Here is a 26,802-nt window from a genome sequence, read left to right as displayed (position 1 = left end):
TGGGCCAAAATGCATAAAGGGAAATTTAGTAGAAATAATGTTTTGTACATAGACTTAAAAACATTAATTCCACGTGTTCAAGATTAGGGACATCTGTCTTCATAGAAATTCATGTATGTATAAACTTTGGGGTTTAGTCAATCACACACTTATATAAGCCCAACAGAATTAGTTGCTACAAGGAAATATTTTGAGACAGGGTCTCGCTTTGTCACCCAGGCTGGAGCTCAGTGACACAGACAGCTCACTGCAGCCTCAACCTCTGGGCTCAAAGGATCGTCCCACCTCAGTCCGCTAAGTAGCTGGGAGTACAGGCATGTACCACCATTCCCGGATAATTTTCTTTGTATTTTTTTGTAGAGACAGTTTCACCATGTTGCCCAGGCTTGCTCTCAAACTCCTGAGGCTCAAGCAATCTGCCCACATGGGCCTCCCAAAGTGCTGGGATTACCGGTGTGAGCCACTCTGCGCCCTGCCTCCAGAAAATGTATTCTTAGAGTGAATAGTGGAAGGGGATTATTCTGATCTTGGAGAAAATTGCCCCTTTGGACCTGACACTTACCAGAATACATCCAGAATGGTGTGTTCAATTTTGGGGACTGCAAATCAAGAGAGTCATAGACATCTGAAAGCAAATACAAAGCAGGGAAGCTGAGTTAGTGAAGGGTCTGGAAACCACTATACAGCTCACTATGAGGGAAACTTTCTCTCTGGCACTTAGGACTGTTGGTGAGAGGAAGGGCTGCCCTATTAACCCGTGTACTTCCTCTGGCCAAAGAGTGGTTGAGTAGAGGCAGCAGATCCACCACGAGGGTTGTGAGGATGGCCCCACTGCTGTGTATAGGCAGTTTAGGCAGCAGGGTTTTTGTCTTGATCATGGAAAGCAATCTTTCCTTTCTTTTTGGTGTTTTCTGTGTGCAAAGATGAGAGCAGGTGGGGAAAGTGATCTGTGGGGTTTTTTGGCTAACTGAAGTATATGAAGAGTTTTGGAGAAACATTAGTCTGTAGGCTTTAACATTAACATGTGTCAACCTGCGGCTTTAGCCAAGATCCCAAGCCAGTTTCCTGAGGGCAGGGACTGCACCTTATAGACAGTGATGTCTGTGGTCCAAGACCTCAAATGGTGCCTCTACTTCCCCATTTACAGTTAGTGCTTGCCCTCCCTCGCCGTGTCTGATGAGAACAGTAATGATGTCCCCATATAAACTGTACCTGATTAATCCCTGCTCAGGGAGCTCAGAACAATTCCCATGAGAATCTTACTGTTGAACTGTACTGTGCACCAAAACTGACTGGTGGTGGGGCTAAAATGCAGATTTGATTCTGTGAGGTGGAGATGCAGAGCCCGAGGTTCTGCCTCTCTAGTGAGCTCTCAGGTGATGGTGATCCTGCTGGTTCAGGGCCCACCCTGAGTAGCCAGGGTGTAAACACAGCAGTCTGCAGAGTGTCTCCCATAGACCACTTGTAACAGCCCCCTGCCCCCTGCCCCACTCTGCTTGTTTAAAATGCAGATTCCTAGGTTGTGCCTGTGATCTCTGCACCCAGAACCTCTAGTGGTGGAGCTCAAGGATCAGCTTTCTAAACTGGCACTTCAGACGATTCTTCAGCACATTAAAGGTTTTGAACCACTGGCCTTGGGAAAATGGATAGGATGGGTTAGACTAGAGGAAGAAATTGGTCAGGGGGACGTAATGAATTTCACACATAGTTGGTTGTAGAAAATGGCCCACTTACGTAGCGCTTGCGTGGGGAAGACCTGCTGAGAGTCTGCACTAGCTGGGTGATCTGAGGTGTAGCACTTAACCCCTTTAAGCCTTTCTTCCCTAAGGTGGAGACGATGTGATTTGATGAATCTTTTCCTGTCCCCTGGTCCTGCCTTATCTTTCCAGTCGTCCAGCATGCTCTGCCCACCCCATGCCGAGGTGCACTGACCATGAGCCTCAACTCCTCCCTCGGCTGCAGGAAGGAGCTGAGTAACCTCACTGAGGAGGAGGGCGGCGAAGGGGGCGTCATCATCACTCAGTTCATCGCCATCATTGTCATCACCATTTTTGTCTGCCTGGGAAACCTTGTCATCGTGGTCACCTTGTACAAGAAGTCGTACCTCCTCACCCTCAGCAACAAGTTCGTCTTCAGCCTGACCCTGTCCAACTTCCTGCTGTCCGTGTTGGTGCTGCCTTTTGTGGTGACGAGCTCCATCCGCAGGGAATGGATCTTTGGTGTAGTATGGTGCAACTTCTCTGCCCTCCTCTACCTGCTGATCAGCTCGGCCAGCATGCTAACCCTTGGGGTCATTGCCATCGACCGGTAAGCATGCCTCAGACTTAGAGAATTGAGGGATTACTGATGGGCGCTCATCTGGTACAGTGTCCCTCTGACTGCCTTAGTTCCCTGGAGAGTGTCAGGGACCCTTGCCGGGGGAGGATGACCAGGTGGAGTTCTGCTTCTGGAGTCATCTCTTCAATCAAAGCACATCTCGTTTTGTCTGTGGATGTTACATACAATTTTATATTTTAAAAAGAGGTTCCATTGCCTAAAATAAAACATTGTAGAAACCTCTGATTCTTGGTTTGTAGATGAAGAAGCCGAAGCCAAGGCAGGTTTCGGTTCTGAGCAGCATAGGGTCCAGGGCCTCTGACTCTGCTTCTCTTTCTTCTAGTGTGACCCCTGCTCTGTCTTGCTTTGGTGTTGACTAGTGCAGCCGGAACAGGGAACACCCTCACTGCCCACAGTCCAGGACTGAAAGGAGAGCAGGGGGAAGGAAGACAGCCAGAGAATACAGGCAGTGACACCAGGGAGAGGCCGTGTGCACATTTGGAAACTCGGCTGCTCCCGCCCTCAACGTAGCTGATGCACAGGGAGGTCAGGCGCAGCTGATGTTCCCAAGCAGCATCTCGCAGGTTCTTCAGGGTCCCGCATTATGCTGTCAGATTTAGTTGTACAAGTCTCGTGGGCTTTGGCAGCGAGTTTCCCACAAATGAGTGCATTTATTAGAATTTTGCTAATGGCCACTTCGTTCATCACAGGCAGAGGTTGGGCTTCATGAGGACAGGGAGGATAGATTCAAGGTCTGTGTGATTTACCAGGAACTGGGGAGGAGAGTAAGTAGTGGGGTTAGGGAAAACACAGAGTGGGGCTAGCCAGGGATATTGTCACCAGGTGACACAAGTCCCCGGGCTTTTTTGAGACTGTCAGTTTTTCAGTCGATGAGTGGTAGTGGAACTGTCCACTGGGAGCACAGACTGCACCTAGACCTGAGGCTGGAATCTGGCAGCTCTTTGTGGCTGCGTTGGGGAGGCAGAACCAGTGAAGCCATTGGTCAAAACAAATCAATTAGCTTCTCTTTTTTTCTTTTTTCTCTGAGTAGTAAAAGTAATCCAGAAAATATAATGAATGAAATTAGAAACACTCATGATCTAACCAGCAGAAGCAATCAGTGTTGATGTTTTTAGTATATTTGCTTCCAGTAATTTTTCGTTGTATACAGCAAATTTTTGAAATAGGTTTCTGGCACCTATGGTTTTCTGACCTCCTTTTTTCATTTAGGTGATGGTGAGCGTTTTCTCTTATTTTCAAATATCCTCGAAGAAGGTGATTTTTCATGGTTACAAGGTATTCCATCCTGTGGAGGTATATAAATTATTTTCACAGTCCCCTATTACTGGATTAGGTGACTTCACATAGCTTGCTATTCACTATAGCATTCTGAAGAGCATGTGTGTTTGTGGAATTGCTATATTCTCAGTAACAGTAAACATGCTTTCAAGATTCTTGATATATAAAAGGCAAATGACCCTTCGAAAGTTGTACAAATTTGTACTTCAGCAGCTGTTTGTCAATATCCTATCAGGACTGATTATATAATTTTTTAAAAAAAAAAGTTCGGAAGTTTGTTGGCAGTGGGCAGGAATGGGATCTTGTTGTTTTAACTTTTATTTTATTTTTTTTGAATTACTAAGTTTTGAACATCCCTTTCTGGGCCCTGGGTCCCGTGGAACATGGAGTGAGGATAAACAGCTTCGTTGCAGAGATGGAGAGCTGGTCTCTAAGTGCCCCTCTCAGAGCTGTCTCTATATGAATGCTCAGTAAACATGCCAGGCATCTGCAGGGATAGCCCCAGGAGACTGTAAGCTGCTTGCTTAAATCTGGGGTCTAGATGAGTGAGAATGAGATTTTCTACCAGCAAGCATGACAAATCCTCAAATCGTGCCAGCAAAGTACTTCATCTGAGAGAGGGTTTACCTCTTTCAGGGCCTATTTCACACTGGAAATATTGGTTGGATGTCTACTCCAGGAAAGGCCTGTGCCCAGTCCTTGGAGTGGTGGGCTACAAGCATGAGCAGGACACAGACTCTGCCCACCGGGGGTTTATGGTTGAGTGGCAGAGGCTGACTTCTGGGTGCCAATTTAACACAAAAGTAGAAATAACCACCATCGACAACTCCACCAGCCACTGCTGTTGATGGGCTGGGCAGCGAGTGCTTCAGGGAGAAGGTGGCATTTTAGCTAGGTTCCTAAACAGCGAGTAGGATAGCAGGTACATAACCGGTGGAGAGGCCCCTTCTGACTGAAGAAGCAGCTTCTGTGTATTCACTTGGTAAGCAATTATTGAGCACCTATTATACGCCCAGCACAGTGGTTGGTGCTGGGAATATATAGCTAAATAAGATGAATAAACATGCTGAGGCCGAGCATGGTGGCTCACGCCTGTAATCCCAGCACTTTGGGAGGCTGAGGCGGGTGGATCACCCAAAGTCAGGAGTTCAAGACCAGCCTGGCCAACATGGTGAAACTGTGTCTCTACTAAAATACAAAAATTAGCCGGACATGGTGGCAAGTGCCTGTAATCCCAGCTACTTGCGAGGCTGAGGCAGGAGAATCACTTGAACCCGGGAGGCAGGGGTTGCAGTGAACTGAGATCATGCCATTGCACTCCAGCCTGGGTGACAAGAGCAAAACTGCATCTGAAAAAAAAAAAAGAAAGTAGAAGTGGAGAAGAGCAAGGGCAGTGGGTGTGATTTTAACTATAAAATGTTACACGCTTGTCATATTCCAGGCACTGCACTATGTACACTGTTTATCAACATTTAGCTCAGCTAACCCTCATGGTAACCTTGTTAGCCCCGATTTTGCAGATGAGCAAAGTGAGGTTTTTGAGGCCTTAAGTAACTTGCTCAAGGTCACGTGGCTGGCAAGTAATTCTCTCAGTTCTGAGATGCCCGAGCCTGGACGCTTTGTCATTATACAAAACCGTCAAATCAGTGCTACCAGTCATTCCAGCAGCCAGCTAGCATAGCACAGGGTTTCTCCACCTTAGCACTGTTGATATTTCGAGCCAGATAATTCTCTGTGGTGAGGAGCTGTCCTGTGCCTTGTAGGATATACAACAGCATCCTGGCCTCTACCCATCAAATGCTGGAACACCTCCCCAGTCGTGACAGCCCAAAATGTCCATAGACGTTGCCACATATACCCGGGGGTTCCCAGCTGAGAACCTTAGCTAAAGAAACTGGCTGGACAGATGAACCCAAAGAGTCCATCTTGTAGCCCCATGAAAAGAGAGCAAAGACAGATATAAAAAGAATGGCTGCCTGGAGCGAAATTCACAGTTTGTCAATGTCCTAAACCAGCCAACTGGAAGTAGGGCGTGCTGGGGACACCAATTGACCTGCCAACGGTTCCACTGTGAACATCTATTACTTAGAAGTCTGTAATGGTGGTCACCTCTATCATCGCTGCCAAGCTGCTGGAGTTCCAGGTCTGTGGAAATAGTTCTCATATTTTCATTCCACACCACAGAGGGTGAAACTCCAGGTCTAAAAATAGAATTTCAGTGCATGAAAGTAGCTAGAACAATGGGATGGGTAGGGCTAGCAAAGATGACTAGTGCTTTTAGGAGACTGTTCCATGGAAGTTAATGTGTTGCCCCTCCGTTAGGTGAAGTTGGCTTAGATTCTGTTTCTGTTTTCACTGAAGACAACTTATTAAGAGCAGGGCTTGCTGTCAAAGTGGTTGATCTTGTGGCAGGAGCCTGAAGCATCGGAAGCCCCTTCCCACATTACAACTTTTCAGTTACCTGTGACATCATGAAAGCCTCTTTGGGGTTCAAGGGTCGTGATTGGGCTCATGTCTAAAAATGAGTTGTTGGAGAAAAGATCCAGAGCCTCAGAAGACAGTTAAGAGAATAGACAGCCAAAGAAAACCCCTCTCTTTTGGCCTGTATTATTAGCCCTCATAGGAGTGGGGAGTTGCTTTTGTTGTTTTCCCTTGAATCTTCAACTAGGCTTAAATGAGGCTTCTGCTGCAAATAAGGACTTTATAAATCTGTGATTGAGAACACATATACCCATTTTTTTCTGAGGAGATGCAGGACTGTTCTGTATCTTTTTTTTTTTTTTGAGACAGGGTCTTGCTCTGTCACCCAGGCTGGAGTGCAGCAGTGGAGTAGTCATGGCTCATTGCAGCCTTGACCTCCTGGGCCCAAGTGATCCTTCTTCCACCTCAGCCTCCCAAGTAGCTGCGTCTGCAGGCACACACCACTATACCTGCCTAATTTTGTTTTGTAGAGATGTGGTCTCCTTATGTTGCCCAATCTGGTCTCAAACTCCTGGCTTCAAGTATTCCTTCTATCTTGTACTCCCAAAGTGCTGAGATTACAGATGTGAGCCATTGCGCCTGGCTGGAATGGTCTTTGTCTTGATAGAGGTGTAGATGCGTGCATTTCAATGTACATACATTTTATCCACACCCCCCCCCCAAAAAAAAAAACTTAAAAACAATAACCCCTGGAGGACGTGGCTGTACATGGGCAGGGCTGTGCCTGTGGGGCTTTTCTGCCTGTAGGAGGCGGACCTTGACTGAGCCAGCACCCATTCACTGCCCCGGCTTCCTGATGGCACTCAGGATGCAGCTGGCAGAAATCAGTGTCATGTCACACTGGAACTGCCTGTGCCTGAACCTCAGTCAGTGAGTGATATGGGTACCATTTGTTACAATAAAGGAGAAGTCTTGCCATAAAGTAGTAACAATAACTGGGTGTTGAGAAGATCCAGAAGGAAATCTGGCAGAGGACAGCACATTAATTGTAATCATTTTTATGGCCACCAAACTGGGTTGGTGGAAGGAGGCCTACGGTGAACATTCACCAGGCCTGGCTCCCACAACCGGCCGTACACTCCCGAGGTGACTGAGGGTGGAGTGTCTGCATGCTCTTTAAAGGGACAGAGAAAAGTAGAAATCTCTGCATTGTTTCTTTTGAAAAGTGAAGGAAACCTTCCTAGACCCACCGCTCCCCTCCTTGCAGTCCCACCCTAGCAACCCCCTCACATTTCATTTGCCAGAATGACGTCAGACAGGTCCAAGTCTCAGCAGGCCACCCACAAGGGGAGGAGACCACCGTGGGGTTTGTTCACCCCCCAGGGCTCAAAAGGGCCAGTGTCCCCTGGGGGTCATCGCAGGAGCAGGAGCAGTGTAGGGCTTTTGTCCTCAAGGAGGAAGGGGGAAAGGTCGATGGCCAGTCCCCCATTGAAGGGTAGGCACCATCTGGGCCTTTTCCATGCTCTTCCTCATTCGTTCCTAGGAGCAGACCTGCAATGTGGGTGCCAGAATTCCCATTTTCCAGATGAGGGAACTGAAGCTCTGAGAGGTTACATCAATTAGCTGAGGTCACATAGCTAGTAGATATCAGAGCCTCCATCTGAACTTGAATTTCCAGCTCCAAAGGCATGCTTTTTCCCTTGGGCTGCACGGCCTTTGCAAGATGCAAGCCCAGATAGCAGCAAAAGACAGTAATCCCCTTACCCAGCCACTGCAGTGATTCTGTAATCGACACCCTAATCACTGCGCAATCTTCTCCTCAGGCCGCATAGCCGGAAATGCTCTCTTTCCAGGATAGATCCTGGCCTGGGCTCAAGGCTCAGCTCAGAGCAGCCCCAGGCTCACCCCTGCTTAGGAAGACCAAGGAGGCAGCACCTCCAGTTAGCATGTGGCAGTTCAGCTGCTGGGGCCCAAGGGTGACTCAGGGCGGTCCCTGTGGAGGAACCACCTTCTCAGGCGATGTGTGAGGCACGTAGCCACAGTCATTTCCCAACGTCCTGCTGGGCAGCATCAGTGTGGCCACCCATCCCTTCCACACGTTGCCCTCATGGGAACATCCTCTTTCCCTTGGATAAAATGTCTGGATTGGGAGGGTGGTGGTTGACTTTCAGCCCTGTGGTCTAAGTCCTCCCACCCTTTCCAGTTAAAGGGCCAGTCCTTAGCTGGGCCTACAAGGCTCTGCATGCCCCAGCCCCACCCACCCGGCCTGCTTCTCTCCTCCTCTCTCCATCCGGCACTCTCTCTCCTGCCAGGTGGAGCTCCATGCAGCCTCCCCGCTGAGATGGTGCTCACTCACAACTCCATACCTCGCCAGACTAGCTTTCTGCCTGGGGTGGTCCTGGGTCAGTGCCTCCAACGCTGTGAGACCTGGGTCTGGAGCATCACCTCCATCAGGAGCCCGCTGTGACCCTCCGTGCTGTACCAGAAGCCTGCCAGTTTGAATGGATAGCACTCCTGGCCCACCTCCTTCCTAGCAGCACTGAGTGATTTGGACCCGTCCCCTTGGCTGTGGAACAAGAAGGCTTACACAGAATTGCTGGGCGTGTGCACTGGGGATTGTAGAGTCAGATCGCCTGGGTTTTTGTCTTTCTCCCATGGGTCTGGGGTGCGTTATTTAGCCTTTCCTTGCTTGAATTTCCTCATCTGTGAAATGAAGATAATGACATATCCACTGCTCACAGTTGCTGTGAGGGCTCAATGTCGCCCTTACCACTCCAGGCCCTGATACTTGGCTCAGGTGTCTGCCTCCCTCACATCTTCTCAACTGCATTTCCAGGATATAGCACAGCGCTCGGCACATCGCAAGCCTTTGGTAAATGTCCATTGATTGAATGAAGCCCATAGTCCTTCAACATCATTCTGGTTCTTAATGATCCCTCTGAAAATTGATCTAAATGGATTAATGTCAGCAGCAGCAGAATTGATCTGGCCCAATGCATAATCCCTCAGGACCCCTGTAGGTATCTTAAGACTGGCCACACCCCCAAATATGAGTGGGCTGTGGTGTGGTGACTTGGAAACAGGACTGTTCGAGCTCTGTGTCTTGCCAGTGTTGAGCTCGTCTCTGTTAAAGAGCTCTGCAGAGCTGTGGAACATGATGCAGTCTATAAACTTGTCTGGGGAGACTTGGGAGAAGGTGCTGCTTTTAGAAACATCCAACCCAGTCATGGGAGCCCCTGACGCAAGAAAGCAGCACTTTTCTCTCAGTTTTCTCTCTCTGCTGACTTCTCTCTCTTGCCTCCCTCCATGCCTTTTCTAGCTACTATGCTGTCCTGTACCCCATGGTGTACCCCATGAAGATCACAGGGAACCGGGCTGTGATGGCACTTGTCTACATCTGGCTTCACTCGCTCATTGGCTGCCTGCCACCCCTGTTTGGTTGGTCATCGGTGGAGTTTGACGAGTTCAAATGGATGTGTGTGGCTGCTTGGCACCGGGAGCCTGGCTACACGGCCTTCTGGCAGATCTGGTGTGCCCTCTTCCCCTTTCTGGTCATGCTTGTGTGCTATGGCTTCATCTTCCGTGTGGCCAGGGTCAAGGCACGCAAGGTGCACTGTGGCACAGTCGTCATCGTGGAGGAGGATGCTCAGAGGACCGGGAGGAAGAACTCCAGCACCTCCACCTCCTCTTCAGGCAGCAGAAGGAATGCCTTTCAGGGTGTGGTCTACTCAGCCAACCAGTGCAAAGCCCTCATCACCATCCTGGTGGTCCTTGGTGCCTTCATGGTCACCTGGGGCCCCTATATGGTTGTCATCGCCTCTGAGGCCCTCTGGGGGAAGAGCTCCGTCTCCCCGAGCCTGGAGACTTGGGCCACATGGCTGTCCTTTGCCAGTGCTGTCTGCCACCCCCTGATCTATGGACTCTGGAACAAGACAGTTCGCAAAGAACTACTGGGCATGTGCTTTGGGGACCGGTATTATCGGGAACCATTTGTGCAACGGCAGAGGACTTCCAGGCTCTTCAGCATTTCCAACAGGATCACAGGTAACTTGGGCATTGTTAGAATAGCCCCTCCGAGGCAGATGAAATCTGTGGTCCTCTCAGCCACTCTGGCCTGTTGTTTGTGGGTGAGTTCTCAGGCTGACCGGCGGTGAGGCTCAAAGCACAGATTTCCTTTGGGAAGAAACATTCCAGGGGCTCTGCTGTGATTCCCAGGGAGCTTCCTGTCACTCAGCAGCTCACGGCCATGCTGACGAGGCCAGCAGAGCTCCCTGGTGCCCTGGTATGTATCCCAAAAGAATCGGACAGGGGACACCATGGTCCAGAAATCTGCTTTCTGAAACCCCAGCCATGGCCCTCTGGCCTCAGAATATGTATAGTTCTCTTTTTTTGTTTTTTTTTTGGGTTTTTTTTTGAGACAGGGTCTTGCTCTGTTGCACAGGTTGGAGTGCAGTGGCACAATCTCCATTCACTGCAACCTCTGCCTCCCTGATTCAAGTGATCCTTGTGCCTCAGCCTCCCAAGTAGCTGGGATTATAGGCACGCACCACCACACCCAACTACTTTTTATATTTTTAGTAGAGACGGGTTTCACCATATTGGCTAGGCTGGTCTCAAACTCCTGACCTCAAGTGATCCGCCCACCTCAGCCACCCAAAGTGCTGGGATTAAAAGCGTGAGCCACCGTGCCAGGCCTGGAGTATATTCTTTACTAGAGGAAAAAGAATCCAAGCATTGGACCAGGCTACCTTCTCTTGGCACATCCACATCCACATCCTTTCCTTCAGTGTTTCCTCTTGTCAGCGCCCCCTCCCCACCTCAGCTGCTGTCTTCCTCCTCAATCCTCCTCCTCCTCCTCACAGATCAGTGATCTCCTCAGATGGTCGCAGACAATCCAGGGCGTGTCCATGCCAAACTCCAGCCCTCCATTGAAACATCATGGCCTTGTACGTGCGAGGCTGCTCCTTCCTCTGATGACTGATCCGGTGTGCACAGGTTTCCGGACACAGTCCCACCACCTTTGATGGGACCCGGAGGAATTACTCTAGTTAGGGGTTAGATTTTTTTGTTAAAACTTTTTATTTTGAAATAATTTTAGATTCACAGAAGACTTGGAAAAACAATACAGAGAATTCCCACACACCCAGCTTCCTCTAGTGTTACTGTCTTGAAAAACCATAGCTCTAAAACGTTAACATCAGGGCAGTGCCATTAACTACAACTTGATTCCGATTTCACCTGTTTTTCATTAATGTCCTTTGTTTGTCCAAAGATCCAGCTCAGGATCCCATATTGTTTTAGTCAATCTTTGACAATCCTTTATTCTTCCCTTGTCTTTTATGACATTGACAGCTTTGTAGAGTACTTACCAGGTATTTTGTAGAGTGCCCCTAATTTGTGTTCATCTGATGCTTTCTCAAGATTAGAATGAGGTTATCCATTTTTGGCAAGAATGCCACAGGGGTGATGTGCCCTTCCTGTACATCATTGCAGGGGGCACATATGCCAATATGCCTTATTGCTAGTTGTGTTGCCCTTGATCTCTCGGTTAAGGTGGTGCCTGTCAGCTTTCTCCACAGTAAAGCTGCTGATTTTCCCATTGTAATTAGTACATACAACTGAGGAGATACTTTGAGATGATGCAAATACCCTGTTTCCTCTTTGGCCCTTTCCCACTGACTCAGGACACATTTGTGGATCTTGCCGCTAGCATTTTTACTGTGTAGTTTTGAGGTCAAGTATCTGGATTTTTAGGGCCAAGGTGAAGGGAGACCATCACCTGGCCAAGCCACTGGGAGAGAGATTTGGAGAACATTCACCTCGGACCACAGTCCTCATCTCTTGCCAGATGACTTTGGGCAACTCTTCAAACCACTCTAGTTAATTTCTCCTCTTCATGAAATAGATCTTTCTTCCACTTTTCTTCTCATGAGGGTGAAAGAAATAATGACTCTAATTATGCACACCCAGTGGCAAGGATGACAGGAGATCCTTTCCATGTGGCGATGAGACACACTGGCATCACTGATTTAGTTCATGGGCTGATGGAGTTTTATTTCCAAGAGAGAAAGGAAGTCTGGGACTTTTAACCATTGGAAAAAAAATTTCTCTATATCTCAGTATTTTAACCACTGAAATGCCCACCCCTGCCAGTGGCATTTTCATTTTCACATATGACCTGTGATCCAGGAGTCCATTCAATGTTGGGCTTCATTTCACTGATTAATGTATTAGTCCAGATTTTGTAAAGTCATTTGTCTTCTAGGCAAAAAATAATAGATGTTTTCTATATCAATGAAGTTAAAATGAAGAGGGAAAAAAAGAGGACAGAAAATGGAGCGGAAAGGGTTCGTAGAACAAAAAGAAACACCTGCTTTTGGGGCCAAGATTTTCCATGCAAGTCACTTGCAGGTGTCCTAGAAGAGCTGGTGAAGCTGTGAGCACAGGCGGAAAACACCAGCTGTGGTTGGTTTGGCACATCCCAGGCAGCTGGTGGTCTCATCTTCATTTAGGGAAAGCAGGCTTGTGGGATGCTTTTGGGCTGAAGAGCTTATGGGATGGGTTCCAAGTTGGCCTTTCCGAAGAATGGGAGCTGGGGCGGGGGTAGGGGATGGTTCCTCCTGTTCTTCCTCGAAGGTCCTGATCCCGGAAGGAGGCAGCAGCATCCGTAAGAGTCTGGGAACCAAAGCAGAATGTGGTGCCCCAGCCCAGCCATTCACCCTCCGCTGTCCACGGCTTTCTGACTGCAGGAGAGAGCCCTGGCCTCTGCCTTGTGTCCCTGGTCCCTCTGTCTGAGCCAGGGCTGACCAGACCCTCTGTGGGCAATGCCTTGATCTGCAGCAGATTCTGAAACCCTAATCACTTCCCCTGCCACTGGCTCACCTTAGTGTTAACTAGAGGTAAGAAGGATGATCTGATCTGTCTCAGAGCCAGCAAGAAGCAACTTGGAGGCTCTTTCTTGGTTCTGTTCCTCTCAATTTGTATGGGCACTTGGAAAGTTTTAACCAAAGTAAATGGAATAAGCTTTCCTAAAAGCAGTGCATATCAGCAAAGGCAGAAGCAGAATCCCACACATTTCTGGAGCTTCCCAGCTGACTTGGATGTAAGGAGTCTCCTGGGCACTTGACAGTGTGTCTTTTATATCTAGCAGATTTCAGCCATAATCAGTGGTTCTCTCATTCTGTTTGTACCAAAGTGAGGAAGTACAAAATCTTAGGCTTTCCATGGGTGCCAAATGTCTCTGGGCCACCAAATACCTTCTGCTTGTAAGGTCTCCTTAGCCAATTCCCACGGGGAAGGTCACTTAGGCATTTAGATCTCTGGACTTCCTGGAGGTTGCCACGCAGCGCCACCATGTGGCGGATAGGTCAGCCCTGCATGGACATTGCTAAATGCTAAATGCCACCAGGTGGTCTTAGGGTGTTAAAGCACCAGTACAAAGCTGACTGGTGGCTACTGGCAATAGGAGCCAAGAAGAGGCTTCAGGAGAAAGTGCAGGCAGCCCCTCCACCCGCCCTTCCGCTGGCCCACCCAGAACCTTCACTCCAGCCAGGGCTGGAGAGCCCGAGCACCACCCCTCTCCCCAGCCAGGGAGGGTGGCCCAGGCAGTATCAGGGGGCGCCCCCTCCAAACGCCGCCCTTATGAGACCCTTGAAGCTCCTGGGCGTAGAGCCTTTCCCGTTATCTCCTGCGAAGGACACTGACTCACGTTTGTCCAGGGGAAAACACCTCGCTCCAGGTTCTTCCTTGAGAAGGCCTAGCTTGAGGGCGGGGAGGGTGACCCTTTGGATTTACTCCCTTGCCTTCCTAAGTTCCTTTGCTGGTGGCATCTAGAGGTCTTCTAGCTACCTCAAAGTACTGCAAATTTATCTCAGAATCATGCCCCTGTTCTTTCAGCTTCTCAGAGCACTGTGACTTTTGCCTGCCAAATGCCTCTGGAGAGCCACAAACCTGATTCCCCGAGCCTGTGCCTTTGTGCTTTTTTCTTGAGGGATTGGATTCTGCTCAGCCCAGTAAATACATTGTTTCATGTGAACAATCTCAGGGTAATTGTCTCCACCCTCCACTGGTAAATGCTGCATAAACAGAGAGGAGAGGGTGCCACCTGGCTGCCCCCTTTCCAGACCTCTTAGCTGAGCCACATTGGCCTGGCTCAGACCATTCCTCCCACTGGTGCAGACCAAGACATGTTCCTGGCTTTCACCGCAGCCTCAGAGATGGTGTCCAAAACCCACTGCGGCTTCAGCCATCCCAGCTGGCAGGAGATGCCCCCACAGGCTCTGCTCCCTAAGCCAGGCCTCCTGCTGAACACAGTCATGTTCCCAGGCCGAGACCTTGGGGGGATGGACATGTGCAGGGGAGAGGATTGGGGCCTTTCTGGTCCCAGCTCCCTACAGTAACCCCCAGTCAAGGGGAAGGCCCCTTGCAAAAGCAGGATTCCCAAAAGCAGCGAGAGGGAAGTTCTGAGAAAAGCCTGCTGTGACCGCCCCGCCTTCCCACACCATCTCCTCCTTGGCTCCAGGGAAGAAAGGAGAAAGTGCATTCTATTGCCTTGTAACCTCTGAAGAATTAGGGTAGAATGAAGGGATAGGGTCTCCTCCTATCTGTGAGTGTATCATAAAATACAAGAGTGTCCTTTATGGCAAATGGCAAAATCTGCCAGGCAGTGGATCTTCTTCATGAGCTCTGAGGAGTTTGACTTCTTGTGCATTGTTTTTAATTTCTAAGGGCGTTTTGTTATCTCCATGTTCCTTTTTTCATAGCCTGCAGCTCTTTTTTTTTATTTTCCTGACATTCTGAGGATGACCCATTGTAATATTTTTTGCTCTTAAGCTCCCTGCATTGAATCCTCTGAGGTCCATTTTTCTTTTCTTTTTTCCCATCTCTGTCTTTCACGCTAGTACCTTCCTTTAAATGTCTAGTGATCCTTGGGCACCCCTTCACCTCTAATAACGAGGGCCTAGAAAACCACAGGGAAGCCCTGGGTGGTGGGATGCAGGCAGGCTTCCTGACTGTGGGTTGGTCTGGCAGGGCCATTTCATAGGCACCTGACTCTCCGTGCCTGTGAATCTTTCCTCTAGGCTTGGTGGATTTTCCCAGGGAAGAGTTCTGCAGTCTCCAGCCCAGGTTAAGTGGGACAAGGGGCCAGGGTCCCACTATTTAATATGTAAATTTCCACGATACCCTCAGTTTTTACTGTGTCGCTTCTGCTATGGCTGTGTCCGGGGCTCACTCTCTCTCCTCTCCTACCAACACTGGGGTCTGGCACCCGAGGCCTAGCCTGGAGAAGAGCAGTGGCTCCTGGCCCCCTACCCCCCAACCCCGTTCCTGAGTTTTCAGAGCCGGGTGAAGCCTGCCTCTCCCAAACCTCCCCGTTGCCAGCCTCAGTTCTCTATTCCAGGTCAGCTTATCACGCTCACCCATCTGCTTTCCAGCTTACAAAAATTCTCTCCTTCCTTTGGGGTGTAAGCCTCTTAAAAATCCCTCTTTGATAGTTCAAGTAGGATTTCAGGAGGTGAATGTGGGGTTGAACCCTCCATCTTTAACAGGAAGATCTTCTCACCTCACATTTTCCCTCCTGCCTGCCTTGGTGTTCTGTGTTTTGATTGTGCTCCCTGGCCCTCTGTCATCACCTTGGTGGTGGTTGACATTGTCAGGAAAGTTTCCCCTTTGGGGGAACCCAGTGAGTGCTGCTGACACAGTGGGACAGAAAAGAGGGGCGAGCCGGGAGGGAGCAGCTAAGTTCTCCTGTCTTTCAGGGAGTTGAGAGGGAGTTTTGCAAGGGCGGACAGGAGGGCAGGAGATGGGTCTGTGGGGAAACGGAGGCTGGGGTCCCTCCTTGCAGAGTGTGATCGTGTTGTCAATGCCAATTTTGTCTTTCAGACCTGGGCCTGTCCCCACACCTTACGGTGCTCATGGCAGGCGGACAACCCCTGGGGCACAGCAGCAGCACGGGGGACACTGGCTTCAGCTGCTCCCAGGACTCAGGTACCCTGCGTGCTTTATAAGCCTCTCGCCTGTCGCGTTTTCCGTGTCGCGTTTCCCCGGTGCAGGCTCAAGAGCTAGTGGAGGGGCATTTCCCACAGTGGGTGGGGGATGAGAATCATAAGTCTGGGTTTCCAGTTGTGGCTTTGACTTTTCAGCTTTCCTGTGTCTCAGTTTCTTCCTCTACAAAATGGGGCTCTCAGTTCCTGTTCTCTCTGCTGCACGGTTATTGGGGAGTTGAAAATGAGTGAAAGCCTTTGCAAAGTTAAAATGAGAAATGATTGTGATGATAATAACCACTGACCCAGAGGGGCCTTGAAGTCAGCCTGCCTGGCCTTCAGTCTCCAGTTGGCTTTTTAAGAGCTGTGTTATCTCAAGCAAGTTGCATGATCTCCTCCTAAAGCCCCAACTTTCCCCATCTGTGAAATGGGGGTATTAATCCCCATTACAGGGCAGCTATGAGAATTGAGAGACTTAATGAATGTGAAGCACTCATCTTGTTCTTGGCACAGAAGGAGCCCTCCAGCAAGGTCAGCTGGCCTTGTCACCTCACTCCGTGTCCTTTGATATGAAACTCAGTCTCCCTGTAGAAACGCATCTCCACCACAAATCCTGCGGAGCCCTCCCTTTAGCCTCTGCCTAAGGGATCTTGCAAGCCCAGGGCTGCTCCTTGTCTGAGCAGTCGGCTTCCTGGCATCAGAGTCATGGCACCAGGGAGGTGGGGAGCTGCAGATGCTGTATCCTGTGCTGGAAGCACGCTATTAGAGCCGCAGGAGGCCCTGGGCAGAGGCGCGTGGGCAGAGGCAGGGAGTGCCTCTGTCAGTCACACCCATGGCTCCACATTGCTGAGGAAGAGCCAGGGTGTCTGGCCACACCTGCTGCCCATCCCCAGGCTGGCTGTTGGTGCACTGGCGCCTGGAGGGAGTGCTGCTGAAGCTGCACAAAGCCGCACGCCTGGCAGTGGGTCTGCCGCTCCCAGCTCCTCCATCTCTCTGCTCTTGGGAGCCTTTGAAAAATCACCTCTGACTTGACCTGGGTTTCCTGTTTCCCATGAGTGCTCCAGGGCTGTGCCTGAGCCTGTGTCATGGAACTCAGGGGTGAGCCTTGGGGTTGGCACCAGGACCAGGCCATGACCTCTCTTAGTCATGGAGAATTTTCCTTGGAAAATTTCTTACCTGGCAACCCAGAGGGCCCCGCACCACACAGAGTCATATATGAAGCACTGATCACACGGTGCCCTCTAGGCCTGAGTCCCTCGTGTGACTTAAGGAAAGTCTCTGTTACTCCCCAGTCTGCTTCCCTGTTCTCAGACAACTAAAGGGATCCAGAGGCACTGCAACATTCATTCATGCATTCATTCATTCATTCATGCATTCATTCATTCATTCATTCAGCAGTTATTTGCTACGTTCCTGCCTTGGCTGGACCCCGTGCCAAGTGCTGGGGGCACAGTGGTGAACTGCCATTGTTGTGGAGGCTTCAGTTCTTAAAAGATTGAACTGTAAAGTATATAAAGATTGTAAAGTATACAATTCTCATTGAATTGTGTACTTTAAATGAGTCAGTTACATGGCATGTGAATTACATCTCTATAAAACTGGTTTTGAAAGATGATGAATGTGTCGAGAGCTGTGAAAGGGGAAGCCCTAGTGGAGTGGGAGCCTGTGGGCTGCTATGGGTAGGGGAGTTAGAGAGGCTGCTCTGAGCATGCGATGTCGAAAGCTGAAGCATACGTGGAAGGTGCCCCGGCGCAAGGAGTGAGGGGACAGCATTGTAGGCAGAAGAAAGAGCATGGGCTTCGGGGCACACAGATCTGGTGTGAGTCTCAGCGCTGCCCTTTGTTTGCTGTGTCCTTATCAGGAATGATGGCCCTCAATTTAGCCCCTGCTGTGTGCAAGCACAGTGCTAGATGTTTACGTGTCTCAACTCAAAATCCCTACAACTCCGTGAGGTAGACTGAATGTTGACCCCAGGTTTACAGATGTGGAAAGATACTGAGGCATTAAATAACCTGCCAGTGATCCTAGGTCTGTCCGACCCGAGCCTGTGTGTTTAACCACCGTATTCTACCTCCCAAGGGACTGTTTCTTCTGTATGTCAGGTAATCACACCTCTGCGAGACGCTCTGAAACAGCATCTAAAGAGCTCCAGGTTTCTCTTCCTTCCTTATTTTCTGAGCTTCAAGGCCTTGATGGATTGAAAGCTGGAAGCTAAGAACGGGGCTGGATCTGACACTGTTCCTGGTGTTGGGGCAGGGCACTGTTGAGTGATGAGTCCCATCTCAGCTCTTCCTTGCCTCCCTTCCCTCTGCCCCATTCCCTCTGCCTGCTCTGCCCACCTATCTCTAGTAGGACTTTCCTGACCTTCTCCCTTTATTTCCCTGCTTTTTAGGGGTATATTTGTCAATTATTTTTTGATCCCCAAAGAACTCTACATTTTGGAGCTTTAAATGTTTATTTAGTACAACATATTTTAACTGTGGTGATAGAAATTCAGACTGTAAGAAGAATCATCAGAATATAAAGTTCCTTTAAGTAGGACCCTCTCCTCTACTCGGCCCTTCTCCCCACTTCCCTTCCATGCTGAGCCGGCAGATGTCATGTTTCTGGGGTCTGGTCATCGAGGCACATAACCCCCTACTTCAGATAACTTGGCTGCATTTTTTGTGTGGCTGACGCAGCCCCACCGGCTGTCTGCAAACTCCCTGAAACAGGATGACAGGCAGGTGTTTCTTGGGCACATACTACGGCGCAGTCAGCTGCACTTGATGATGGGTTTGGATGAACGGGAGAGGAGTGGAAGGGGTGTTGAGGGGGGATAAGAGGCCAGGAGGACTTTCGACTGTAGTTATATACGCGCAATCTGCCCGTTGTTTTAGGGACAGATATGATGCTGCTTGAGGACTACACGTCTGATGACAACCCTCCCTCTCACTGCACTTGCCCACCCAAGAGAAGGAGCTCGGTGACATTTGAGGATGAAGTGGAACAAATCAAAGGTTGGTTTCTGTGACTGATTGCTTCAAGAAAACATAGAGAAATGGAAAGGATCTTAGGACAATTCCTTGGCTCAGGCTGGCTCCCGTCCCGGAATATGCCAGGGCTCCATCCCTTTGCCCACTCGCTGGTTACTCCCAGCCCTGTTGGTCTCACCTGAGTCCTTAGGCACCCAGCTCTCAGAGCAAGCAGCAGCGAAGGCTGGGCAAACAATGGCTGTCAAACTCCACACACACACACACACACACACACCACACGTGTTCGCACAGACAGCCCAGATCCTGGGTGAGGTATGGCTATAACTGAACCTGCTCTCCCTGAGCCTCAGTTTCCTCCTGTGGAAAATGAGATAATGGCCCAATGAGTGTATCTCCTTTGCGGGAGGCCGAAGCTGCCATCTTGCTTGTCCATCGCTCCTACAACGGTGATGGCCCTTGGGTCCTATGAGGAGAATGAGTTCTGCCGCAGCCCAATCCCTACATTTTTCTACTCCATCTCTTCCCCGCTCACCCCCAGCACTGTTGTTTACTCTGGAACTTGGAATTCGTTTCCCATCCAGACATGCTGAGAGTGACAAGAGCCATCCAGATACCAACATGACTGGGCTGTGGATTTGGTGGAGTCCAGGGGCTGTATGATGTAAGGAGGCTCTTAAGAAATGTTGAATATGGAAATAAATATGGCCTCTGTCAGAGTTTTAGGTTCATAATTAATCACATCTCCTCTCCACACCCCTCCCTGAGTTCAGAATGAATGGAAAGGTTGTCACAGACGTCAGAGGTGGAAAACAGTTCATTTGCTTCACTGGCAAAGCAGATTATAGAACACAGCTTGGGCCAGCAGCCTCATGGGCTTTATAATATATTGCCTTTCTATAGGAAAAATGAACTAAATGCTCCCCAATCCCCCAGCCCATGTAGGGCCACACTTGCCCCATCACTCCTGCTTTGTGCGTGTGGCAGCTCCAAAGGCACCCTCCAGGTGGTGCAAGAGCAAGGCACTGCCAGGGGGTCATCCCCTCCATGAGTGAGTGGCAGGGCAGAGAGTGGCCAGAGGTCCCTCCAGTCTTCCCTTCTTGGAGAGTGGGGTACAGGTTGCCTACTCTCCAGAAAATGTAAGGAGGAGAGGGTAAATTGTTCCCCTGAAATGTCCAGAGAAAACAAGCAATGAGTTAATAACAGGGCACAGGGTGTGAAATTGAAGGGCTCCCCCCCTCTCTCACTTCTGTTCATTTTAGTTTAGGGCTCCTAATCCTGGGAGGGGGCTTGAACCTGTAACGTCACGTCCAACCTTGAGGTTCTGCATGGGGAATCTCTAAGCAAATATGGAGAGGAGAGAGATGACATTAGGGTTTGTGGAAGTGTATGGACATAGATATTACACTGCTTCAGGGAGCTCAGAGACCAGAATCCTCTTTCAAAGATGTAAAAATGTTGATTAGCATTAGTAGAAAGTATTTATCAAGTCTTTTCTATGGGCCAGACGTAGGCCAAACATCTTAGAAAGAATTATCTCCTTTAGTTATCACAGTAACTTTTTGGAGTAAGAGGTGTCTTAATGTCTTCTCTTTACAGATGAGGAAACTGAGGCTAGATTAGATACTTTTTCCAAGATTTCCCAGGTAGGAAGTCAGGGAGTCAAAAGCTTTTGGTCTAGGAATCGAACTTTGAAACCCACGCCCTTAACTGTGGTTTGTCTCCCTCCCTGGGGTGGTGGAGCAGCAGCAGGCTTGTCCCCAAGGTAGTCCCCAGGTCTGGCTCCTCAGCTGACTTTTTTTTCTGCCTTCTCGCTCAGAAGCTGCCAAGAACTCGATCCTTCATGTGAAAGCTGAAGTACACAAGTCCTTGGACAGTTATGCAGCAAGCTTGGCCAAAGCCATTGAGGCCGAAGCCAAAATCAACTTATTTGGGGAGGAGGCTTTGCCAGGGGTCTTGCTCACAGCACGGACTGCCCCGGGGGCCAGCTTTGGGGGCCGCCGAGGCAGCAGAACTCTTGTGAGCCAGAGGCTGCAGTTGCAGAGCATCGAAGAAGGAGATGTTTTAGCTGCCGAGCAGAGATGAGGGCCTCAGGGTGCCCTGGGGCTGCAGCCCGAGAAGCCGGCCCGGGGAGGAGTTCCCATCACCGCCTGTGCCGCGGCCTTGGGAGCATGTCACTGTGTACAGCTGGCCACACACAGGGAAGGAGCAGCATCTGGTATGCAGCCACCAGGACAAGGACTGAAAATAATGTCTACGGTCCACGGCTTCAGCGCTTCCAGAGACCACATGTGAGCTTCTTTTAGGTCCCAGTGATGGGACCAGAAGCATCTAAAGCAAAAAAAAAAAAAAAAAAAAAAAGGCATCTAGAGATGCGGCTGTGTGGCTTTTTGGGAGGTGGGGCATGGGAGGACCAGAGACGAAGGGCTTGGAAGGAGACCCCCGCATGCATCATTTCCTCTTCTTCGCACTGTGTGCTGGGAGTCCAGCCGTGCACTGTGCCAGACGCCTCAGGAGGAGAACCCTCCCCAGTGTACTGTGGAGGATGACACAGCACTTCTTCTTAATGACACACGACCGTCCTGGTGCCTCTACATGGTTGATGCGGGCAGTGTGGCACCCTCAGTTCTAGGACTGGTCCGCAGAGAGAGCACCCAGGAGCAGAGCGCTTCGGAGCAGTCCTCAGTGGCGCCACCTGCTGGTGCTAATAGGGACAGCCACAGGCCTCTTGAAGACTGGCCCGCCCTGCCCACTTGCCTACTGACAAGTTCTTTGGTATTTCGAAAGGGAGAAACCACTATAAAAGACAAGAGGAAGGGCAGGTACTAGGCGTTTCATTTCCAGAATTAAAAAAAAAAATTTAAGACGTACCACTGTTTTACCGGACTGAATGGGACTGCAGTGCCAAGCACAGCCAGGAAATAGAGAAATTGTCATTATGGAAGGGAATTTGTTCACATGGGAAAGCCTCATTAAATAGATTCTGTGTGTGATGTTTGAGTGACCAATGAAAATAGCTGGCCTCGGTTCTGCATGGCACACTCCCAAGAGCAACAGTTACTATTATCACAAGCCTGGCATAAAATAAGATAGAAGCAGCCCTGGAACAAGAGCCAGCAACCTGGGTTATTGGCCCAGCTCTGTCTTTGTGTGCTCATGTCATTTTGGACATCTTGTCACCTTTCTAGGTCCTCCGTAAAGTGGGAAAACGGAGTGGAGTTGGATTGAATGGTCTCCAAGATCATTTCCAGCTCTGATCTTTGGTGTGCTCAGGATTTGTAAAGCAGAGGTAGGTAAAACACAAAAGCAGATCCATGGACCGACATTTGTATAACTTTGGAGTGTGGTTGCTCATGCACATGTGAAGTGCAGCCAGATCAAGGTTCTGTGGCCCTGTCTGCCCTGTCCGTTAGAGCACAATCTGGATAGAATGCCAGCCACCAAGATGCGTGAGGGGCAGGGTCACCAATCTCAGAAGGGGAAGCACAGGAATGTGACTGGGCTGGTTAAACGTCTCTTCTCCTCCCTTTGTGTTGGAACAGCAGTTGAAGTTTGGTCCTGGAGTAATGGCTGTGATGACTTGGGAAGCCATTGATCTCCTCTTGCGTCTGCCCTTGACCTGCATCATGACTAAATAAGTTCAGGACTTTTCTGCTTTGGTTGGCAGAAGGTAGATTCCAAGGAGATCTTGCTGGTTGCTAAGAGGCAGCTATTCTAGAAAGTGAATTGCCCTTGTGGTGTTTTCTTTGGGGCCCAGCTAGCTCCTGGTGAGGTTGTATTTTTGTGTTGTGTGGCAGAAACCAATGGTTAGCTGGTCCCCTGGTCTGCAGTTTGTAAAAGACCTTTCATGAGGCCTGGAGTCTTGCTACCTGTGGTGATTGAACTCAACTATTCTGGGTCACCTGGATGCCAGGCACTGGCCTAGCTTCTGGATGGCACTGGGAAGGAGCAGAGGGCAGGTTCACCTGTGCAGGTCAGACGTCTACTCCGCTTCCATCACTGGATGGCATTCCTACATCTACATGTGGTTCACGTTTTCTATGTATATTCCCTGTATATATTTTTTCTAGCACTTGTCTACTTTCTGAAGGGACCATATTCCTGATCAACTAGTGTGCACAGAGGTGGAACAGGGCAGAGAGACTTTTATCTCTAGGATGGGTTGCTGGTTAGCTGTAGGCGTTCTTGAGTGCAGCAGCTTGGCTTTGAAACCTGAGGGTTGGAGAATGCTCCCCTGACTGTACTAGACTGGGCTCTAGGGAAAGAATCCTGAGACAGCCCCCCACTCCCCCACTGACCCCACACTAGCTGGGATATTATAGAATTTAAATAAATCTAGAAATACTGCATTTCACAAAATGATTCACCATGTTTCCCTTTTTTTACTGAGGTCCAATTCATTTAGTCATCTGCCAGACGCTGCACATCCACTGTATGCGAAGCACCAGGCTAGGCTCTGTAGGCAATACCACTAAAGTGTGCACCCTGATTTAGGGAGCAGGACCTGGGGATACTGATTCTAATAACTAGCAAAGTCAAGTCGTGGTTATAGAAAGAAGTGTGGCTTCAGAGGGAGGTGGGTATTTCCAACTACGGAGTTAGGGATGGCTCCATGAGGTAGGTGACAGTTTGAGCTAAGTCTTGAAGGATGTTTGGCAGCTAGAACCATATTTTTCATATTCAGGAATTCAAATTTGCCTTTATTCAGCTAGAGAGAAAGAGCAAGAGAAGGGGCGGGTGGGGGACAGGGAAAAGAGAATTTTCACATATTCTGGAAGTTCCCGAGAGGCATTTTTGGGGATATCTGCCGTTAGTGCAGAAGGTCGAAACCCCAAGTGCCCCCACTAAGCCCAGGCTCATTAGCTGTAAACTGCCATGCAGTGGCAGGCCTGCAGCCTTCCTGATGGAACCACATGGACAGTGGCATATGGGACATTTGGCTACTTGTTAGTTTAAACAACTCAGTCCTGTGTCTTCTGGTTTTGACAAGACCACATTTAGGACTGCTGCCCATCTCTGCCTCTTTCATTGAGATTTCCGCCTTACTGGATCCCTATGCTATGCCACAGATACAAGGTTTGGGGTTGTTTTGACCCAGAAGGCATTGGGAGTCCTACATTACAGAGCACACGCACAGCTCAACACAGCCATTTCCCCGGCCAGAGGCACCAAGACTGAAGTTCAGGCCCTTAGACACTAGGTGGCAGCAGTGTGGCTGTGCAGAGCTAAGGATGAACCTGAGAGCTGCTTTGCCTCTGGCTGAGAGCTCTTGTTTTGAATTCCGTGTAGTCCACGGCCTTGGTGACCAAGGACCACCTGGCTAGCCTGCTTACATGCATGACCCCATCCAGGTTCACAGGTATTGCCACTGAGTGATCTTAGGTAGATCACTGCCCCTGGAGAAGCAGAGTTGAGGAGTGTAAGACAAGGGCCATCTAGTGCCAGTGTTCCTTGATTCTTATTTGTGGTCTTTCTGTAAACAAGTGAACAACCAATGAGACTAAATATTTGCAATAGATAGGCTAAGGAATTTGGGTTGAGACAGGAGAGGGAGGAAAAGTGCTTTGATACAATGACAAGACTATCTGTTCAGATTTACCTGTATGAGTATTTTCCATCCCAACAACATGCCTCTTAGATTACTTGCAGATTAGACATGTCTCTGGATGGACCACAACATACATTCACAATATGTGTTCAGCCTTGAGCCCTGGCTGTGTCCTGTCTGGAAGGAACTGTGAGGATGATGTGGCGATAAAGAGGAGGCAGTGAGCTGGCATGTGAATGCCTTCTGTGGGCCTGACCTGTTTAACATTTGAGGGCCTATGATATGCTAGGTGCTGTGTTAGGTACTTCCAAATGCTTTATCTTATTTCACTCCAGTGCAAATGAGATATAGTGAGGATGGTGAAGACGCGAGTATGGTTAAGTCATGAGTTCAGATCCCGTACTTCCACTTACTATATGGGTGTTTTCAAACAAGTCACTACATAGGAGTTTCCTCATCTGTGAAGGGAAGTTTAGTCATCTGTTTCTAGTGGAGACACACAGATTTGAGGGAGTCCTCCATCGCAGGGTGATTGTCTGGATTCTATGAGGAAATACTTGGAAAGCATGCAGCACAATGCCTGGGGTGCAGCTGAAGCTGAGCCACTGGTGTTTCTTCACAGTATCTCTGTGGGGAGGGTGTATTATTCTTGTTTTATAGGGATCTCTATAATGAAGTGAGAATCTTGAAAATATAACTGTTATCCAAGATGGGAGGTGTTAAAGGTTGTTGCCTTGGGAATTGTCGTATTTGCTGCACAGCAAGGAAGGACTTTCGTGAAAGCAGGGACGTGGTGAGGAAGAGAAGGCAATGGAGAGCGGGGAGGAAAGGCTAAGTAGCATCTGGAACTTGAGAGGTCTAAGGGAGCAAAAATGAGATTTTCTTTTTTTTTTTTGAGACGGAGTCTTGCTCTGTCCCCCAGGCTGGAGTGCAGTGGCGCAATCTCGGCTCACTGCAAGCTCTGCCTCCGGGGTTCACGCCATTCTCCTGCCTCAGCCTCCTGAGTAGCTGGGACTACAGGCGCCCGCCAACACGCCCGGCTAATTTTTTGTATTTTTAGTAGAGACGGGGTTTCACCATGTTAGCCAGGATGGTCTCGATCTCCTGACCTCGTGATCCGCCCGCCTCGGCCTCCCAAAGTGCTGGGATTACAGGCTTGAGCCACTGCACCCGGCCAATGAGATTTTCTATTAAAAATGTCTATCCTTGGCTGGGTGCGGTGGCTCACGCCTGTAATCCCAGCACTTTGGGGGGCCAAGATGGGCAGATCACCTGAGGTCAGGAGTTCGAGACCAGCCTGACCAATATGGAGACACCCCATCTGTACTAAAAATACAAAATTAGCTGAGCGTGGTGGTGGGTGCCTGTAATCCCACCTACTCGGGAGCCTGAGGCAGGAGAATCACTTGAACCCAGGAGGCGGAGGTTGCAGTGAGCCGAGATCGCGCCATTGCACTCCAGCCTGGGCAACAAGAGCGAAACTCTGCCTAAAAAAAAAAGGAAAGAAAAAGACTATCTTTTATGCTACTGGCCTGTTTGTACAAAGATAAAAGCATTCTAATTTGTCCTGAATGACTATCAAAGATGATCAAACCCCCAGGGCCTGGTGTAAAGTTCCCAGTCATAGCACAAATACAGCTTGACCTTCTTACAGTCCAGAAAGGACATTCTTCTTGAGAAATGCCCTTGGTTGCTGAGGACAGCTCTGTCCTGTAGTGACAGAGTGACTGCCTGGCTGTGGCTCTTGGGTTCACAGAATCCCTAATCCTACAAGCCCCTAAGAGGCAGGGCAGGGATGCTACTCACAATATATGCAGAACCCCAGATGGAGCCTGTGGGAGAGAGAGGAAATTACTGTCTTCGCTGTAGGCAAAGGAGAGTGACTGTGATCAGCCATATATGCCTACAAGAAGGGGCAAAGCCATACTGTCCTTGTGGGTTGGGAGAGGGGACACAGAATCCAGGGCAATTGTCTGAGGTCTCAAAGTAAGTTAAGCCAGAGTCAGAGCCAAACTCCAAGTCTTGGCCAAGGGGCTGAGAAAAGCAAGGAGCCATCTTACAGGTCAAGGAAGATGAGGGATAGTTAAGAGTCATCAATATCATAGAACAGGCCAGCATGGCTTTATTAGGTAGGTAGAACTATTATAAACCGAGGATCTTGGGAGATATTAATATCTGCTAGCCAGACCTAAAAAATACTGAAGGCCCAAGGAAAGTGACTGGACTCACTGGAAAGTATCTAACAAATACTGTAGATCCCAAA

At 49.4% G+C, this 26,802-nt stretch overlaps 1 protein-coding gene across 3 annotated transcripts in view; it reads left to right on the top strand.

The window, feature by feature from the left end:
* The window catches only part of GPR161 (G protein-coupled receptor 161), a 51,690-nt gene extending 30,579 nt beyond the window's left edge, over window positions 1-21,111 (top strand). For 2 of the 3 annotated variants that reach the window (XM_063625111.1, XM_063625109.1), the window contains exons 2-6: window positions 1,890-2,307; window positions 9,356-10,080; window positions 15,919-16,023; window positions 18,899-19,018; window positions 20,811-21,111. In XM_063625111.1, the coding sequence (XP_063481181.1) occupies window positions 1,934-2,307; window positions 9,356-10,080; window positions 15,919-16,023; window positions 18,899-19,018; window positions 20,811-21,076 (1,590 nt within the window). In that variant the 5' untranslated portion in view covers window positions 1,890-1,933 and the 3' untranslated portion in view covers window positions 21,077-21,111. The remainder of the gene's footprint in view (window positions 1-1,889; window positions 2,308-9,355; window positions 10,081-15,918; window positions 16,024-18,898; window positions 19,019-20,810) is intronic. The other variant, XM_063625110.1, reaches the window with a different exon arrangement.
* The last annotated feature ends 5,691 nt before the right edge of the window (window positions 21,112-26,802 follow it).

The sequence above is a fragment of the Symphalangus syndactylus genome, chromosome 12 (assembly GCF_028878055.3).
Source record: "Symphalangus syndactylus isolate Jambi chromosome 12, NHGRI_mSymSyn1-v2.1_pri, whole genome shotgun sequence".
NCBI lineage: Eukaryota > Metazoa > Chordata > Mammalia > Primates > Hylobatidae > Symphalangus > Symphalangus syndactylus.
Note: the sequence above shows the minus strand (reverse complement) of the source record. Positions and strands in the feature narration are given on the sequence as shown.